Source organism: Channa argus, chromosome 3 (genome assembly GCF_033026475.1).
Source record: "Channa argus isolate prfri chromosome 3, Channa argus male v1.0, whole genome shotgun sequence".
NCBI classification, from domain to species: Eukaryota; Metazoa; Chordata; class Actinopteri; order Anabantiformes; family Channidae; genus Channa; species Channa argus.
The window spans coordinates 30187900-30205990 of record NC_090199.1 but is presented as its reverse complement, the minus strand read 5'-3'; the positions used below and the strand labels follow the sequence as shown (position 1 = coordinate 30205990).

Sequence of the window (18091 nt, the reverse complement as noted above, 5' to 3'; positions counted from 1 at the left end):
GTTCTCCTATATCTGATATATCTATATCTCCTATAAACTTAGTAAAAGGTGTATTTATATTATTAATCCAGTAATCAAGCCTTTTTATTTATAATGTAATTATTTTATATTTATGTTATTTATTTTTTTAAATTTGTGTTATTGTTTATCTCTAAGTGATGCTGCTTGTAAAAAATGCTAAGATTTCAAAGATTAAAAAAATTCTCTAATAAATTGTCATATTAACGTAGTAGTAAATTCTTTGTCACCACATGTTCAATGTTATATATTATCATCCTCATCATCATCAGTTTAGTCACAGACGTTGTTATTCCAGATAATTTCAACGCTTACTGGATCTCCGGAACAACTTTTATTGTGAAACGTCTTACAGGAAGTCGTCTGTACCACTCTCGCTACCTTAACTCCGGGCCGTTTCACGATCGTAGTCGTCCCAACAAGCGGCTGCTGAAGCAGGAATCCAGACGGGATTATCAGCAGCAGACACCGCCGAGCTGCCGAGCGACATCTCCAGCTTTACTTCGCCTCCAACACTCGGACCGTGTTTACGTTGCCGCCGAGAGCGACGTGCGGAGCGAGGTAAGCGGCGACTGTTGTTGCGCAGCCCGCATGTCACTGACAGCCCCGTTAGAAACAGTCGCTAAGGTTAGTTTTTATATTGAGCATTATTATGGCATTTGAAACCTCAGTCTCCGCTTCATTCTTATAATTATCTTACTTATTATTAAATACAACACGCAGTTGTATTTGTATTACAAAGAAGATGGCGTTAGGAAATCGAACGGCTCATCGCCCCACGAACCGTGATTCCCTGTGGCTACACACAGGCAGCAGATGGGCCTCAATTCAATGGGCTCTGAATCTGCAGATGCCGTGAAATCATCATGTGCATGTGCTGTTCCAATGCTGATAGTTCTCTGTTAAAACCTACAGCTCCTGGGAGCCTAACACCTCTGTAATATTCTTACATGCTTTCACAGGGAGCTTTGTTTGGTCCCTCTTCCCTCCCCCTGCAGCTGCAGCACCCAACATCCCAGCCTCCAAGCCTCCAAGCTGACGGGATGAGGGAACTGATCAGGCGACGTTCATGGGCTTTCGGGAATTCTTAAAACCGCTGCTGCAGCAACAGGGACAATTGTAATGAGTTCACTTTTCATTGTTGAGACTTTTCCATCTTATCTGGGAGGACAAACCTAGTGAAGACTTGGATTCTTAGGTTCAGAGGCACTGGGGCAGTGTGAAGCAATGAAGCTGGTGCTGGTTGACCCTGATTTTCCCCTTTACCTCCAGTGAGTTGAATTAAACTCTGAGCTGGTAGAATGTGTCTTGCCAAAGGATAAAGATCATACATGCAATATTAACAGTCTATTTCAATGTTAACATATTATTATAATTATTAACTAGTCATTCAAATAACACAGAGGATATTGTTCAATCATTGTGTCACCATGACACTGCAAGCCACCATCACCTCGTGTCTCAGGACTACTGCGGCCTAACAGACATTCCAATTTCCTGTGGGAAAGAAGGGAGTGACTGGAGCGTGGTGGTCCACCAGTACCATGGATTACCACGCTGAGTGCTGCTTCTGCGACCCAGAGGAGGGTCACTGTGGCCCGGACGAAGCCCCGCTCCACAGTATCCACGCACCCAACAGGATCCGCCCGTCCTCGTACCGAGCCCTGCGGAGTGCCGTGTCCAGCCTGGCCCGCATCGATGACTTTTTCTGTGAAAAGATTGGCTCAGGCTTCTTCTCTGAGGTCTTTAAGGTATGTGATCTTCTCATGTTGGTGCTGGAACAAAGTCCAGTAGTATCTCCATCCTTTGTTGGTTCAGGTTTTGTTTTGTTTTTTATTTATGTTCGATTAGATGCTGAATATTTCCCAAAAATATCAGAAATAACTCTTCCACAGACAAAAAAATGTCATGATGCAGCTCTTTCATTATGGAAAGAAATCAAATGTCAAAAGAATATCAGGTCGTCAGAGTCTGAGGTCAGTTGAACACAGCGGAGTGTAGATGGATCTGGAAGTTTTATCAGTTGTGAGATTTTTAGCCAAGTAGGTGGAGCATGACATCAGAGTGGTGGCATGTAGGAAGCTTCATGTCATTTAGTGGGTGGTTTAAACAGTAGGTGTGTTGCTGGTCTATAAGTCACAGAGCAACACTTTCATTGACACATAGCAGGGTTAAAATCAGGCTCGTTTTATTTCCTCCAGGTCCACGTTGGTGTCTGTGATATGTATTGCAATGATAAAACATGTGAGCCCTGTTGTTCACCACAAGTCTTGGAGAGACCGTTTGGCTTGTTTGTCGTTTGACATAATCATGATGAATATGTCATAGTAATATTGGGTTTTCGGTTGTCTTTTTCTGCTGCTTGTATGTAAATGATCGGCTCCTGACCAGCAGCGAGCGGCGAGGCAAAGGCTTGTAGCCTAAAGTAGATGGTGGCGTTTTCTCAGGGTGTGGAGGTTTTATAGTAAGTGGAATTCAGCACACATTCCTCTGCTCTTATCTGAAATACCCAAGGCTTGACCCTCACACAGAGACCTGTTCGCTAGAAGTTTGAAGAATCTCTTCGATTCAAAGGCTTTATTGTAAAGATTGTATATTCAATAAAAAGCCTGTGTAAATAATTTATGTACTTCATATTATGTACATTTTATCCCTTTTACAGAAAGTTCAGTCATTATGTAAATACATGTGAATAAGAAGTAAGAAAAAAAATACAAAAACAAGATAAAACAAAAAACAGAAGAGTTGTTTAATGATAAATTACACAACTTTTCCAGTATTTTGTCAATTAACTGTTACCAATTAACTTTAACTACAGAGGTTAATAGGCAACAGGTCAGTAACATAATTATGTATAAAAAAACATCCCAGAGAAGCTGAGTCCTCCAAAAGTAAGAATGGGAAGAGCTTCACTCTGTGTCACATGCAAACTAACATCGTATTCTCCATGTGTGAACTCAGATACTGTAAGACTCCACAATGACCCAACCCACACTTGCCTACAATGCTTGGCTCTATAGTCACGTTGTTCCTGACTCTTAATCCTGGATCCTGGATCTCACCCCAAATCTGTGCATTGTCCATCTTTTTTCTTATTGTTCTTTTCGGCAAAAGTTACTCCAATTATAAAATGCTGGTCACTGCCACGTTTGTTTTGCCGGAAGAACAGACATTCTTGCAGGTTTGTTTACCTCAGAGCTTCCATCCATCAGTTGTGGATTCTACTTCCTGAAATCTGTGATAGCTGGTAGAAACAGTCTTTGTGTGAACTGTCCAGTCTTTGACAGTCTTAGTTAGTCTTCAGGTGTTGTCCTATTACTAATTCGGACCAGCAGTGTTTACCAGTGTAACCAGTTTAACTGTGAAGTGGATTGATGAGGACTTTACTATTCAGCGAGTCTTAGTAGTAGCACAACAGTTTAGTACTCATCTGCAGTATACTTTGTATCGACAAGTACTCAATTGTAGGTTCTCGTACTCACTACTTTAAAGTGAAACTGATAGTTGTCAGAGGGTTTAGTTAATAACTCATTTAGTATGTAGAGGGAGCTTTTAATAGTGAAATCACTCTTTGCTAATATTCTGTATGATGCTTCATCACCAATGTGTTAGTAAAATAAACCTATGGAAACAAGCAATGCCACAAAAAGAGAATCCGATTGAGGAAGTCATTGGGCAAATGTGGCACAAAAGTGGGAAAAGTTCCAGACACATACGGAACATAGATACATAACGAACAATCAGGTCCATCTGTAAACACACTAATATATACAAGCTTCATTTTACAGTGGAGTGAGCTTCACTTTCAGCTTGGAAGAAAAAAAAGACCAACTGACACAATGTTAGCTCTGACAAATATGACTTCACACAATCAATGTGACCTTCAGATTTCTCCTTGACAAAGTGTTCACAACCGTTAATAAGGCAACGTTACGGAAGCATTTAAATTCAATATTAAAAAATCAACCAAAATATGGTAGAAATGCCAGTGCATGCGTGTGTGTTCCTCTAGTCTGCTGCTAGCTTAGGCCTCACTGATGACCCAGTGGATTTGTGCAGATCAGGAGGAGGGATGAGAAATCCAGAAAGCCTATTAGTGCTCTGCTATTAATACACACACACACACACACACACACACACACACACACACACACACACACACACACACACACAGATACATACATGCACTTGCAGGTCCAGACAGGGACACCGGCCGAATTTTCCAGGCAGAATTGAGCAGACACTGACCGGTGCATTCACACAGAGCTGCTGTCCTAACACATAGAGAGAGTTATGGGATAAAGCTCCAAGTGATTTTAACCAGGGAAAACTAGTTAGTGAAAACTAGCAGGATTTCCAGACTTGCCTAGTTATCTTTAATAATCAGAATGATTATAAATAATGAATAGGTAACATCCAAGAATTCAATTAAATGAATTTCTGAACCTGCAAACTTACTGACTTTTAACTAAAAGTCAGTAAGTTTGCAGGTTCATCAGTTGATGAGCACAATGGTTAGATTGTGTGGATTGTCCACAATAAAGGTTCTAAGCTAATTAGAAAAATCAGCTATTAACTTACTTAACCTAATCTGCCACAATATTATCAGCACCTAGTAGTTTGAACATTGTGATGGACAGCGGACAGTCTGACCAGCCAGGCTACAAGCTGTGATGCACTGACCCCTGGTTGATCATTGTACTTGTGTGATGAGTTTTATTTCATGTACTTCCACACAATTTTAAAATCATTTTTGCATCTGTAGGGTTTTCTCTCAGGGTTTTCAGAGGTGCTGGACTTACAGAATTCGATTAATTTCACCATAAAAAATGTTTAAGAGTTAATATAAAATGTGTCTGTTACCTTAACTTGCTCCCATAAGTTATGGTAACCTAACCTGTAGTGTCCCTGAACGCCACACAATCAGCTCACGCATTGTCTTCAGCTTTTGCACAAAGTCAAGAGAGGAAATATCTGACTTCCAGAATACTGGGATGAGCATCAGTGAGTTGCCGCAGGCTTCCAGAGAAAGTGGGTTTTCTACCTAAATACCTTTGTACATTATCAGGCTTAAAGGCTCCTCCAAAACACTCAGGCTGTATTTTTCTATGACACACAGGAACCCTGGATGTAAACTGTGTGTGGATGTGGTTACACGATACTGTGTCTCGCTGTTTGTCTGCCTGACAGATCCTTTTGCTTCTGTCCCAGAATCATTTATTTCACAGAATAATGAAGAAAGTCTTTCTATCTGACGAGTCTTCACCTCATTTTACCTTGTTTGTTTACTAAAACGTCCAGTGGCATAAAATAGTGATTATTCTAGTTTTCTGTATAGTTTTCTGTTCTGAAGGGTTAATTTTTTGCTGCTGGTCATTTGTAAATACCTGATTAGTTAGAGTCAGAGTTTGATGGAGATGCACAGAGGCTGTGACTGTCTGCAGTTTAAGTTCAAACTCAGGTTTAATGAACTCAATCATTTTTCAGAATCAGATGGGTTCTACAGTATATTCTCATTAGTTCAGTTGTTTCTCACTGACCCTGCTGTGGTGTTACTGTTGGTGCCATACAGGCCGCTATGAATATTTTAGTAATTTTCACACCTAGCAGTTTCTAGAGTTTACACATAAACACCCAGTGAGCTCTGAACAGAAAATCCTCATCGACTGGAAGAACTGAGTGGCTCAAGCTGACAGGAACTCAGATGTCAAATGAAGTCGTTTTGTTATAGAAGCTTGTTTATGTAGCAAAGGTGACCAGTCTTTACTACTCTTACTACTCAGTAGAGGGGTTTGACAGACCCAAACACACACCTTGAACTTTGAGTAAGCAGAAGACCAAGTTGGCTTCAACCAAGTCGTTTCAGCCAAGAAGAAGGATGTGAGGCTCATTAAAACTGGACCTTTGCAGACTGGAAAAACCAAAGCTGCCAGGACCCAAACTTCTCTGTGTCAGCAGTTTGGAATCTCCCTGATACTTTGAATCATGTTTGAACGTCTCAGTTATCTAAGTATAGTTGCTGACCATGTACCAGCCTTTACGGCCACAGCTCATAAATACAGCCAGACTTGAAACCAGTAAACGTGTAGTAATTCATGTCAGACACAGTTGAAGGCCCTACCCAGGATCAGTATGGTGGTACTAATTAAAATAAATTAAGTCCTCACTTTGGTTTGTGATGTCACTGAAATTTTTGTTCCTTTGCCCGACTACAGCCATTTATTTTGTGTCTTGCGTAAATTATGTGTCTGCTTATCAGATGTGAAGCAGAGCAGGACTCAACTGAAGCTGTTTACACTAATGAACTGTGTCATGACTCGGTGAAGCACCTCATCATAGTCTCCCTCCCTGAGACTTTCTGTCTAAATGAATGTGCTTTGCATTTTTATCTGCAGGTGCAGCATCGGATCACAGGACAGGTGATGGCTCTAAAAATGAACACGCTGGCTAGCAACAAAGCTAACATGCTACGAGAGGTTCAGCTCATGAACAGGCTTTGCCACCCCAACATACTCAGGTAGGTGATGTTGGAGACGATGCTGATGTTTACGTGTGAGTAACTTCAGTTATTTCCCTCTGTCCACTCTGTTCCTTGTAATTTAACTTTTATCATGGGTGGCACAGTGGAAGAGTGGTAGGACACTATTTGCCTCCCTGCTAGGAGGTCATGGGTTTGATCCTGCTATGCTTTGTGTGTGCAGTCTGCTCTCATTGTGGCTATCTGGGTTTCCTATGGGAACTTCCATTTCCTCCCATAGTCCAGACATTCAGTTTAGTTCATTGGTGTAGATATGAATGTGAGTGTGAAGGGTTGTCAGCCCTGCAAGAGAGAATTTGAAGTTGTTGTTTTTTTTTCGAGCACCAGATCTTGTGATGGTCCCTTCTTTTCTCTGTGAGTCGGAGGCTGTGTTGTGACTTTGTCATGATTCTGAGAAGCACTGACACAGTAGGTCAGTTTAGCAGCTTGTGAATTAGCACATCTTGCACAGAGCCACCGAAAAACTCTTCATGTATTTATCATCCTCGGTTTATCTAGATGTCATTAGAAATTTAAAACAGCAAATTCCAAATATGTGAGTAACATTTAACCAGTGTTTTGTTGTTTTTAAAAGAATAATATAATGAGTCATTTTCGCATTTATTATGACTTCATAAACACAGTTATGTGCACAGGAGACAGAAGATTGTTGTTTCTGTTGTAAGGACAAGCTGTGAACAATACACATATACTGGAATAATACAAAACATGTTCAAATGAATCAAATTACTATCATTTGATTGATTAATTGATGACATTTTTTGTCCACATAGCACAAGAAACATTTCTCCTTCTGAAGGCAGCAGGGTCCTGCATGACCCCTGCATTTACTTGCACTTCAAATGTTTTATGATTAGTGGATGTTTTATTCTTGGAATTCCTGACAAGTGCAGACGTATGATGTGACGTGGTGTTACAGCATCAAAACAAAGGAAGTATGAGCCTATAATATATTCATAAGCAAACAAGATGTGCCAACCTCCCACGCAGAAGATGGGGGGAAAAAAACAGCACTTTCAGGTTTCAAGCTGCCGGGAAAGACTCCTCAGGTTGAAATAGTTTTGCCTTGAATAAAATATAATTAGAGAACTTTGGTAAAGTAGCAGCTGTTCTGTTGGACAACAAGCAAAATTGCCTTTGGAAACAATTTCAAACAAGGATTTTGTCATGTTGTGAAAGATGCAGTAAAGACTAGCGGGGACATAAAAGACATAATGTCTTAAACATATTCTCAGAGTGAAGGCAGGTTGTAGGTTCACATCAACAGTTGCTGCTGATTCAATAAGAATAAAAATGCTGTAGTGCTTCTGTGTGTATCTTTAAACACAGACAGCAGGTTAGTGGGCTTTGACTGACATAATGCAGAGACAGAAGGGGTCACTAGAGTCAACAAAAGTGTATTTCTGCGTTTATAGACAGTAAAATGTAGAGTGTAATAAGGACAGAATAGGACTATGAAAAGCTGATTCATAATAAAATGTTATATTATCTACAGTGTTTTCTATTCATGTATCTTCTTTGTCATCAGGTTTCTTGGGGTTTGTGTGCATGAAGGTCAGCTCCACGCTCTGACCGAGGTAAAACCATCACTTATTCGACCCTCCCTCTTCCACGTCTCATTCAAACATCTGTACATCTGATGTTACACAACAGTTATTGCATAAAATAACATCGCATGAAACCGAATTGATTTCTGCCAAAATTAAAATAGATTCACAAATGTAGCTGCAAGTAGTTTCAAGGGCATTTTTAACAAACTGCTGATACATATTACATGTTGTGCAGTAGTTACCATGGTTACCACAGCAGAGCAGCTGCCCTCACCACCAAACGAGTTTGCTGCCTAACAGTTTCAGCAGTCAGACTAAAAATCTAAATTAAAATCTGTAAACAGTGAAACTTTGCTCGTATTAACGATAACATTTTTTTCACGCTAAAAAAAAATGCAGTCAGAACCGAAACCCAGACTGCTGTAGCTGCTCTTTAGCAGCCCAAATAAATATATGCATGTGTGTGTGCTGACTGTCCACATTCTATTCTTAAAAGCAGTTTACTACCAGAGATTCACGAGTGGGTTTTAATATCTGGGGGTCTGTCTTCTGTCTCTCTGTAGTACATAAACGGAGGAAACCTGGAGCAGCTGTTGGACAGTGACCTGTACCTGTCGTGGGGCGTCAGGATCGGCCTGTCTCTGGATATCGGCCGAGGGCTGCAGTACCTGCACAGAAAGGGCATATTTCATAGAGACCTCACCTCTAAGGTACAGGACTAAGATCCCTATGTCAGTGAAATCGGGTGACTCCAGCAGACATTTGTATATTCACACAAGCCAGTGTCTTCTTGTGCCAGTCTCAGGTCTGGATAAATGCAGTGGGTTGTATCAGGATGGGCATCCGAGGTAAAACACGTCACATTAAACAGGCGAATCATGACTTCCACACCGAATCTGACTTTCATACTGGATCCGTCAGGGCCATGAAGCTAGTTGGTGTGAGTGAAGAGGATGCAGAGGACAGGGTTAGATGGAGGCACACGATTCGCTGTGGAGACCCCTGAAAGGGAACAGCCCAAAGGAAAAGAAGAAGAAGACACTAATAGATTACTCACACTACAAGGATTGATTGAGGTTTACTCCTTTACTTGTTAAGTGTGGTGTGTGAACTGAAATTGTTCAGTGAGCTGTTCATACCTTCAGATAGAGACAGACCTCACACAGTTCCAACATGGTGCTGCAGTTCTACAGTAAGGTTACAGGATCAAATAAAGGAACAGCTGTATCCCTTACAGCCCAGAATGAATCATTTTACATTTGTCCTCTGTTAACACAATAAATCCAAGGTCAGTTAATGACAGAAAACACTGATATTTATTTTTTTATAAAGTCATCTCATATGATACTGAGAAAGAAAGAGAACCCAGCTCAGAATGACATATTAGATCACAGCCAGTCAAATTAAATCAAAACTAACAGATGCGTTTTTCTGTGTAGAACTGTCTGGTCCGCTGTGATAATGGCATGTTCACCGCTGTGGTGGGAGACTTTGGCTTGGCAGAGAAGATCCCTGACTACAGGTTAGTGCGGGTGAAGGCTTTTTCCTCTACTGTAGCTTTATAACAAAGCCTTCATGAAACAATTGTATTCAGCCAAAAAGTGTGATGTCACCGTCTGTATGTGTGAACCCAGATGATGGAGCCTGTGTCACAATGAGACTTTTTAACCGAAAATCACGTGTAACCAAAGTCTAACAAAATATTACTACTATTACTAATATTATTATGTTTTGATTGCCCATAAGTTACTGTAGTAATCATTGGCGCAGAGGTTGTTTAAATCTTTTGTTCTCTGTGTGCAAATGGACATGGCAATAAAAAAATAATACCATCCAACAACAAAGCACTGGATTATATTACAGTGAATGAACATTGGTGTCTTTGCAGTGACGGTGTGGAGAAGCAGCCTCTGGCTATTGTGGGATCCCCGTATTGGATGGCCCCCGAGGTTTTGAGAGGAGAGTTGTACAATGAGAAAGTAAGGCCATTTTTTTAACAACTTGCTGGCAGCACAATTGTCGTAGGTAGAGGAACAGGCTGTGGCTCATGTTTCAGTGCGACACAGGACCTGACTGTTTTAATACACTGTCAGTTAATGAATTGAACAAGCTTTTATTTAAAGAACTCAAGCTCCATCCACAGTTTAAAAATTAGCTGGCTGATAATGGGCAGTTTTAGCCCGAATGGGCCCAGGACTAAACTGACTTGCACATCCTCTCCTCTGCTCAGGTGGATGTGTTTGCATATGGCATCATCCTGTGTGAAATCATTGCCCGAATTGAAGCCGATCCTGACTTCTTGCCCCGGACAGAGGTAGGTGTCTGCTGCTTTTTGAGACCCGATCAACAAAGTCTGGTTCTGTTACTGTACGTGCTGTTACTGGCTAGTGTTTGACATGCAGCTGGGTGGGTGGACGTGCTGGTAAGGACATTTGGTCCTAGAAAGGTGGTACACAAACTAAATACCTAAGTCAAGCCCACAGCTAGAAGGTCCTCAGTTTGACTCTATCTGCCAGCTGTGGTCTTCGTGTGTGGAGTTTGCATGTTGCATACGTGCTTGTGTTGGTTTTCTCCATTTCCTCCCACAGTCCTAACACATGCATGTTACAAAGGTTAATCTGTGACTCTAAATTCCCCTCAGGTGTGAATGTGAGTGTGAATGGTTGTCTGTCTGTCTGTGTCTCACTGAGTTGGCCCTGAGATAGACTGGAGACCTGTCCAGGGTGGACCCCTCCTCCAACCCCGGGAAGTACTTTCAGATCTTATACTACAACAAAAGTACTAAGCAGATTATCAAAAGTCTACTCAAAGCATAGAAGTAAAGGTGCTACACCAGACTTTTGTTTAAATATCTATTTTAAACATTACTGATTATGGTAATTATGGCTAAACATGTACAGTAATAAATAAAGAAATAAGGGTTAAAAGCTCACTGTTGAGGGTGGAAGGTGACATGAGCATTTATTAGATAACATTTTTATTTAAAAAATGACTATTTGGTGGTAAAGTTGCCCATTGTTGTGTATTATTGTATGATTTTACACATTTTCCCAGTGAAATGTTGAACAGTGAATGTTACCGTTGAATTTAAAAAAAATCTTTCTCGTTGTACAGAAATGATGGACATTTCAGAGACATATATTTCAAATGGAATCTAAACACCCAACTGTCAAACACTTAGTACTATAATAATTTATTTATTCCCTGGTAATGTGGGTGAAGCAACCCACCTAACTGAATCTGAGGGAGAAAAGTTCCCCTCTGTGAGGCCTTCTGTTCCGCAAATGACAAAAAGAACAATCAACACAGGCTGATGCCCAAATCCAAATGCATCACCAGTGGTAGAGAATTGTATCTTAAGTTTAGTGTTCAGTTTATGGTTCACTTAAAGAAATAGACACACTGTATCTCTGCATTGAGGCAACTACAGTAGGACTGTGGAGCAGGAAGGTAGATGGGTTGTCCACCAATCTCACCAATCTCTGGTTCAATCCCCGGCTCCTCCAGTCACATGTCGAAGTGTCCTTGAGCAAGACACTGAACCCCAACTTAGTTGGTCCTGGTGAGTGTTGGCCAGCTGCATAGCAGCTCCCCCATCGGTGTGTGAATGTGTTTGTGAATATGTGAATAAGAAGCAGTGTAAAGCGCTTTGAGTCCCAATAGGTAGAAAAGTGCTATATAAGTGCAGAACATCTCCAGAACAGTTTGTTTAGTTGTAGGCTGACTAGCTGCTGCCTTACACACTATTTACTTTACCTGAATGCTAAGTTGTATTATTGTAGTAGTGGCTGTTGGTTATGCAGCATTTAAGAAGCAAACTAAAAGCTCTGTGTAGTAAATCACATAACGAACCTGAGAATATGGAGATGGACGATACGATGATGAACCTTCCCACCAGGAGATGTCCTGCTTTGCCAGCTGACCACTGTGGTCAGGGTAAAGCTTAATAAAACATTCCTCCCTGCAGACAGAAATACTCTGCTGAGTATTATTGTCTGGTAGAACAACTGGTTCTAATTGGGAACCACATCCATGTACACTTAGACTTCAGAAGACCACTGATTTCTGTTCTGGCCTTGACTCTAGACAGAGAGGAACATCTGCAGTCTCAGCACCTAGAAACAGCTAAGGCCAGCACACCTGGACATACTCCATACTGTCATATGCAGCTCTGTCCTAAAGTAACATAAGTGGTCTGCTCATGGTCTCTACATCAATAGTGGACCATAAAGACATGTACACAACATGATATGAGCAATATTCTGTACATTTAGATACATGATAGAGAATGTAATTATAGCCTGTGTGTATTTTCTGTGTGCATGTAGGACTTTGGTCTGGACGTGGAAGCATTTGAGAACATGGTTGGTGATTGTCCACCAGCGTTTTTCAGCCTTGCTGTCACCTGCTGTAATGTGAGAACACACACACACACACACACACACACACACACACACACACAGTGTTTCAGTCTAAGCTGTCATAACCCATAATGATTTTCACTCACGTGTGACATCTTCATTCATTGCCAGACTCTCTCTAAAAATTAGACTTTAATTTTTAACATCAATAAGAGTTTTTCCTCTTGTTCTTTTCAGATGAGTGCAGAGAGGCGTCCGTCATTCTCTGACATAGTCTTCACACTGGAGGACATGGAGATGGAGGAAGAAAGGCAGAGGCCCATAACACTGGGTAAATGGCTCAAGTGAATCCTTTTTGTATAGTGTTTTAATTACGATGTAAGAAGTTTGGTTTACCAGTACTTTACGGTACTAACACCAAGCTACATGACTTTTCTCCTGATTTGTTTCCTTCTTAAATCTTTGGGCATCAGACTGTGCTTTAAAACCCCCTTTCCTCCTTTGGAGCTGAACAATTTGAAGCTGGACCAGTTTCAGTCCTTTACACAGTAAACCAGGGGTATTTGGAACTCAGCTACTTTACCAAATAGTTACTTCTCAAATGATATAATGTTACGCCTGCAACAGCTGCCAGGCTGATGATGGTGATGTAGGTCACTTCCCAGGAGCTCGACCCAACGTCTGCTTCCCTTTTACAAGTAAAAGAATGACAATGCACTAACACAGAGCAGCTGTACATGCAGTGGGGGGCACCAACATAAACACAGGTTCGACTAGTAGCACAGGCTTGATTATGTAAAGCATTTACAAAGTCCAGGCAAAAGTCATGAAATTCTTTTTTGGATGGAACATTGGGTGTCAGCAGGGTGTGAGACACGTTTTAGAGCAAGAAATTATGAGACAGGGTGAGAAGTTCAACTCCAATTTGATTTCTTTGTAAAATATTTTGCTGACGTGCTCTTAACATTGAGGTGTCTGTCAGTGTTAGTGTTACAGATCTGGGCCTCTACTCTCTGGTGGGTCCATGCTGTGGTTCATCAGTTTTTGGTGATAAAGGAAAATGAGTGGCCTTTTTTTCTCTCTTGCAATCATGTATCTCGCAGTAGAAATGAACTAATTTAAACCTCTCACGCTAATTATGGCCAATTCTGACGAATCTCACCATGAAGCAGGGTCTAGCAGTACGGACATATGGGCCTTTGTTCATTGTCCTTGTCCAGGGAGATGGGATATCTCCTTGCCACCACTTTGTGTGCTGTCACATTTCCTCACTTTGCATCTTAACAATACGTCTTTCTTCCCTTCTTTCCTTGCTCAGAGCCAGTGGTGGTAGATGTCAGCCCCTACCGGCGCCGCAGCTCTCCTTGTCAACTCGGTGATCGCACACAGCAACGGCAAGGTTTGGCGAGGAGCCAGTCGGACATGTTGCCCCCAGCGAGCCTGACCACCCCACTTCTCGGGACCCCTGCACGGATCAACCCCTTCTCTCTCAGACAGGATCTGAATGGGGGGCGGTGTAAACTCTTTGACACACCCAGCAAGTCAGTTATCTCTCTCACCTTCACACTGCCAGCCCTTCGCGACCCGTGTGCCTCACCTCACCTTCTTAGGGGTATTCCAGGGATGCGAGCACTGCCAAGGAGATGTCAGTCACTCCCATGTACTCCAGAACTCAGCCGGACTGTAGCTTTGTCTGCAGATACAGAGGGGAAGGAGGAGGTAAACAGTGAGTACATCAACGTGGCAGAAAACGAAGGAGATAGAAAAGAGACCAAAAGCTTCAACATGAAGCTCACTGAGAAGGAGAATGGAACAGGGGAGGATTTAAACATCCCTGTGGAGCTGGAGATGGTGTCTCTGGAGAGGTTAGATGAGGAGGAGGAGGAGGACAGTGTATGTATAACAGAACCTATGGACTGCACCAAGTCTCCTGAGCCAGCAGAGAGAGTCATGGACTCCACACCTGAAAGGCCCCTGCTCACCTCCACTTCCTCCTTTTTACGAACCAATGGCTGGCGACTTCCGGTCTCCAATGGACCACTCTCCTTACCTCCACTGCCACGACTGGACAACAACAACGGCTCAGCCCTTGCGATTGGCCAGGTTCAGTGGGTTGGAGGAGGGCGAGCTAATGGTTACAGCAGACCCCAGGTCCTGTCCTCTGACCCCAGTGGCCCCCCAGAGCAGGATGATGTAATTTCTTGTATGAGCTGCTGCCTGGTAGGTCTTAGTTTCCCCTCCATGTGCCTGCGTGGTTCAGCTGCTGTAGCTGCGCCACAACGAAGGGCTTCGTTGCCAAGGCAGCGGCCTTACCGGAACCTCAACAGTACCATAACTGGTGGCAGCACTTCCTCACCAACAACAGCTGCCACGGCAAACAAAGCTCTGCTGTGTCACAGCACTAATGGTTTAGTAGTGAATGCGTCCTCTGTGCCATGTGAGCCTGGACGGTCCCTGCCAGAGGCCTAAACATAAGTCTGCTCACAAGGACTCTGGTTTTAAACTTGTGAAATGTACCAGCACTGAATGTTAGCAGACAAGCTAACACTCATCCCAGGCTCTGAGATGTGTTGGTAATTCTGTGCAGTCACAGCAAAAAGAGACCCACTTGGTGGACGACTAAAGACAGCAGAGCCTTTTTCACATATGAACTACAGACACTAACAAGAGTTGTTTCACACATGTAACACACAGTGGGAGATTGTCCGTCAGAAGCGTCCTCATGGGAAAAGCTTGATTTTAGGGGTCGGCCTGTAACACAACACACTCTCAGATACACTGCTTTTGGATAAAGTCAGGAGAATTTCAGGATTCTAGTGCATGTGTGAAAAAGGCTCAAGTCACTGTGCTAGTGAGAGGGGAGAATTCAGGCAGACTGGGATTAAACAACATGGGCTGAGCATTGTTGTAAACTCGACGCTCAAAGATTAGAATTAGTGAAACATTAGTGCTGCTGAAAAGGTGCTGATGCAAACAGAGCAGCTACGGACTTACAATGATGCACACTTCATTTCTGCTCAACCAAATCACACTGAACCTGCTCTGCCCTCAGCCAGCTGGGCTGGCTTCACTTCTAGTGGTTGTCAAGGTAAAATGACAATTGAACAGGTCAAAGTATAATTTGGGGTTATTACAGCTTAGGTCCTATTTTGTGCATTTTTTGAGCATTTACTCACCTGTTTACCTGCTGAGCTTGTGAACATGGTGACAGTTTATGAGAACGGCCACAGTTAGAATTCTTTTAAGAAGTACAGTGCTGTCATGGCAGATTTTGTAGAAATGGCCAAAACAACAAAAGTAATATCTAGGTATTAATTTAGTCTTTGCTCCCCTCTCTAGAAAGAGTCAATCCTTTAGAAAGTAATATGTACTTTCCCAGTAAGAGCAGTGTGGAATTGTTTTTTTTTGTAATTTATTGTCCCTCCTTTATGGAGGAAGCTTCTACAGGTCACTGAACTGTGATCAGAAAATTGCAAGTACAGTGTGACAAATATGAAACACTGGTTTTTATTCTATTTAACAGTAGCCTCTGTGTGTATTTATAAAGTTAATAAAGATTTAGTTGTTGAATTTTTACAACAGCTGTGTGTGTGTGTGTGTGTGTGTGTGTGAGCGGGGGGAGTTGGGAGGGACTAATATCTGTTGCATTGGGTTTTCTTGAGTTTGTCACGTAAATGTTCAACTTTTTGTACCTGAGTTCAAAGCACTTTGCAGTAATAAGATACCAGGCTTTTATGAGATGGTGCTTTATTTAAACCTGTGTTGCTGGTGTTTTATAGTGTGTTTGTGCTTCTGGCCCAACAAACTACACACCTGTCATCCTTTAACATAAGCTCCCCCTCACATCTATCTCGTGTCGGTACATTCAAGCTGTGAGTAAACTGTTGTAACATGAAAAGTGGCTGGTATGAATATTTATTGTACACGATGTTTCACACACTGTGTGTGTATGTACTTTAGAGCGAAAAAGAGTGTTGGAAACACGGGAACTTCATTTCTGATGTTTAACCATGGTTTTCTTTTAATGTCCATGTTCTGTTCTTCTACACAGCTAGAAACCAGAGTGCAATAATTTGGTAATAAACAAATATGGTTGTACAAAACCCAGTGTGCTGTTTTATTGAAAGACATAAATCCCAGCATTCACCCTGTGGGCCCAGCAGTTTTTGCTTTGAGCTGGGAGGGTGAAGAAGCTGGATTTTGGGGCTTGTTAAACTCTGACACAAAGGGCTGTAGCCTGTGATGCTCAGAGACACACAAATGCTTGTTTGGTGGTTCAGGGAAAAGGTTCTTCCTGTTACTCTGCAGGGAACTAGACTTGTTGACTATGACTGGGAATATTTTCAGCTGGTGAAAGGAGAACTATGAAGAAATGCTGAACCTGACTTACATGTCTCCAAGGAGGAAGCACAGTTTACAGATTTAAAGGAAGCTTCACTATATCTCTGCCTGAGGCCCAAGTTGGTCGGGGTTGGAGGTGATAGTTCTCAGTCTGGACACAACACTGTAAACATGGTCTGTTGATCATTTTAAACATAAATATAATTCAATTTTCATGGGGGAAACAGAATTGTGCAGTATTACAGTACCTGTAGTTTAGAGGAACTGGTAATCCTTCTCCTAAATGATGGAGGGGGGAAGGGGGGAGCAGTATGGACTTACCAGAGGAGCCATTGAACAAGTAATGCAATAAGCAATACACACATTTGTCACAGTTTCCACAGACATTCTGTCATTATGCAGGTCCTGCTCGTAAACAGACGACAGCCTGAGTTAGTCAGTGACTACGTGGATCAGCCACAACAGTAAGACCACCTGGTGGGAAATGCTGTTATAAACAGGGCCCAGCATTAGAACATATAGTGTTCTAATAGATAGATGGTGACAAATCTAGAGATTTGTTGACCAGACTTTACCCTCTTCCGTTTGAGATGACACACTGAATGGGCTCTCATGGCTGTACCTCTCACACTCTGATCATTGTTTGTAGGACAGGATAACAGGATGCTGAGGAGTTAATGAACTGCAAAGATTCCTTAAGCACCATCAACAATCCCTGTTGTTGTTTTTCAGATCAAAAACTCAAATTAAAGGATGAACTAAGAAAGTGAACAGGGATATAACAGAGGACATATGTAGCTGTGAGGATCACTGTACTCTGTTAACTGATTGGTCCATGTGTTTAAACTGGGTCGGGTACAGTGTGGTTTTGAGTTCCAGATAAGTGCAGGTAACAGCTCGGGTCCAGATCGAGCTTTGTGGGTGCAGGGCAGCTGCAGGTTTGCAAAATTGGACCCATGTAAAACTCTGCTACTGAGTTTTGTCAAAGGGGCAGATACAGAAGCTCATGTATGAATGTGTGTACTGTATGTACACTAACACAATGATCCCTCACAGAAAGCAACAGGCCTTCAGGCCAAGTATTGTGATTACTTGAAATATTACATTGAAATGAAAATCAAAGGAAAAACAAAGTCCTGTAACTGTTAAACATCTTCTGTAAAGTCATTAAAACTTACATGCAAACCAAAGTTGAATTCCTTGAATAATCTGGGCACTTTAACACTTTTCTACTTGTTGGCACTGAAAGCGCTTTACACTGCTTCTCATTCACCCATTCACAC

The 18091-nt window shown here is 42.0% G+C and overlaps 1 protein-coding gene across 4 annotated transcripts; it reads left to right on the top strand.

Annotated features, from left to right (window-relative positions):
- Positions 1-375: 375 nt before the first annotated feature.
- LOC137124103 (dual specificity testis-specific protein kinase 2-like) lies at positions 376-16570 on the top strand. 4 transcript variants are annotated; one of them, XM_067498779.1, is made up of 11 exons: positions 376-579; positions 1017-1769; positions 6414-6535; positions 8085-8133; positions 8670-8816; positions 9546-9628; positions 9995-10085; positions 10337-10420; positions 12435-12521; positions 12705-12798; positions 13786-16570. In XM_067498779.1, the coding sequence occupies exons 2-11, from the start codon at positions 1563-1565 to the stop codon at positions 14934-14936; spliced, it is 2115 nt and encodes a 704-aa protein (XP_067354880.1). In that variant the 5' UTR covers positions 376-579; positions 1017-1562; the 3' UTR covers positions 14937-16570. The 4 variants fall into 4 exon arrangements, with proteins under 4 accessions (XP_067354880.1, XP_067354878.1, XP_067354881.1 ...); XM_067498777.1 differs by having other exon boundaries at positions 981-1769; XM_067498780.1 differs by having other exon boundaries at positions 376-645.
- The last annotated feature ends 1521 nt before the right edge of the window (positions 16571-18091 follow it).

What these genes read in the sequence shown, in the direction of transcription:
- LOC137124103 (XM_067498779.1), top strand. Translation starts at nt 1,563, where the DNA reads ATGGATTACCACGCTGAGTGCTGCTTCTGCGACCCAGAGGAGGGTCAC. An exon ending in AGCTCCACGCTCTGACCGAG is followed by an intron (nt 8,134 to 8,669) that starts GTAAAACCATCA and finishes GTCTCTCTGTAG; the next exon opens with TACATAAACGGAGGAAACCT. An exon ending in ACTTCTTGCCCCGGACAGAG is followed by an intron (nt 10,421 to 12,434) that starts GTAGGTGTCTGC and finishes GTGTGCATGTAG; the next exon opens with GACTTTGGTCTGGACGTGGA.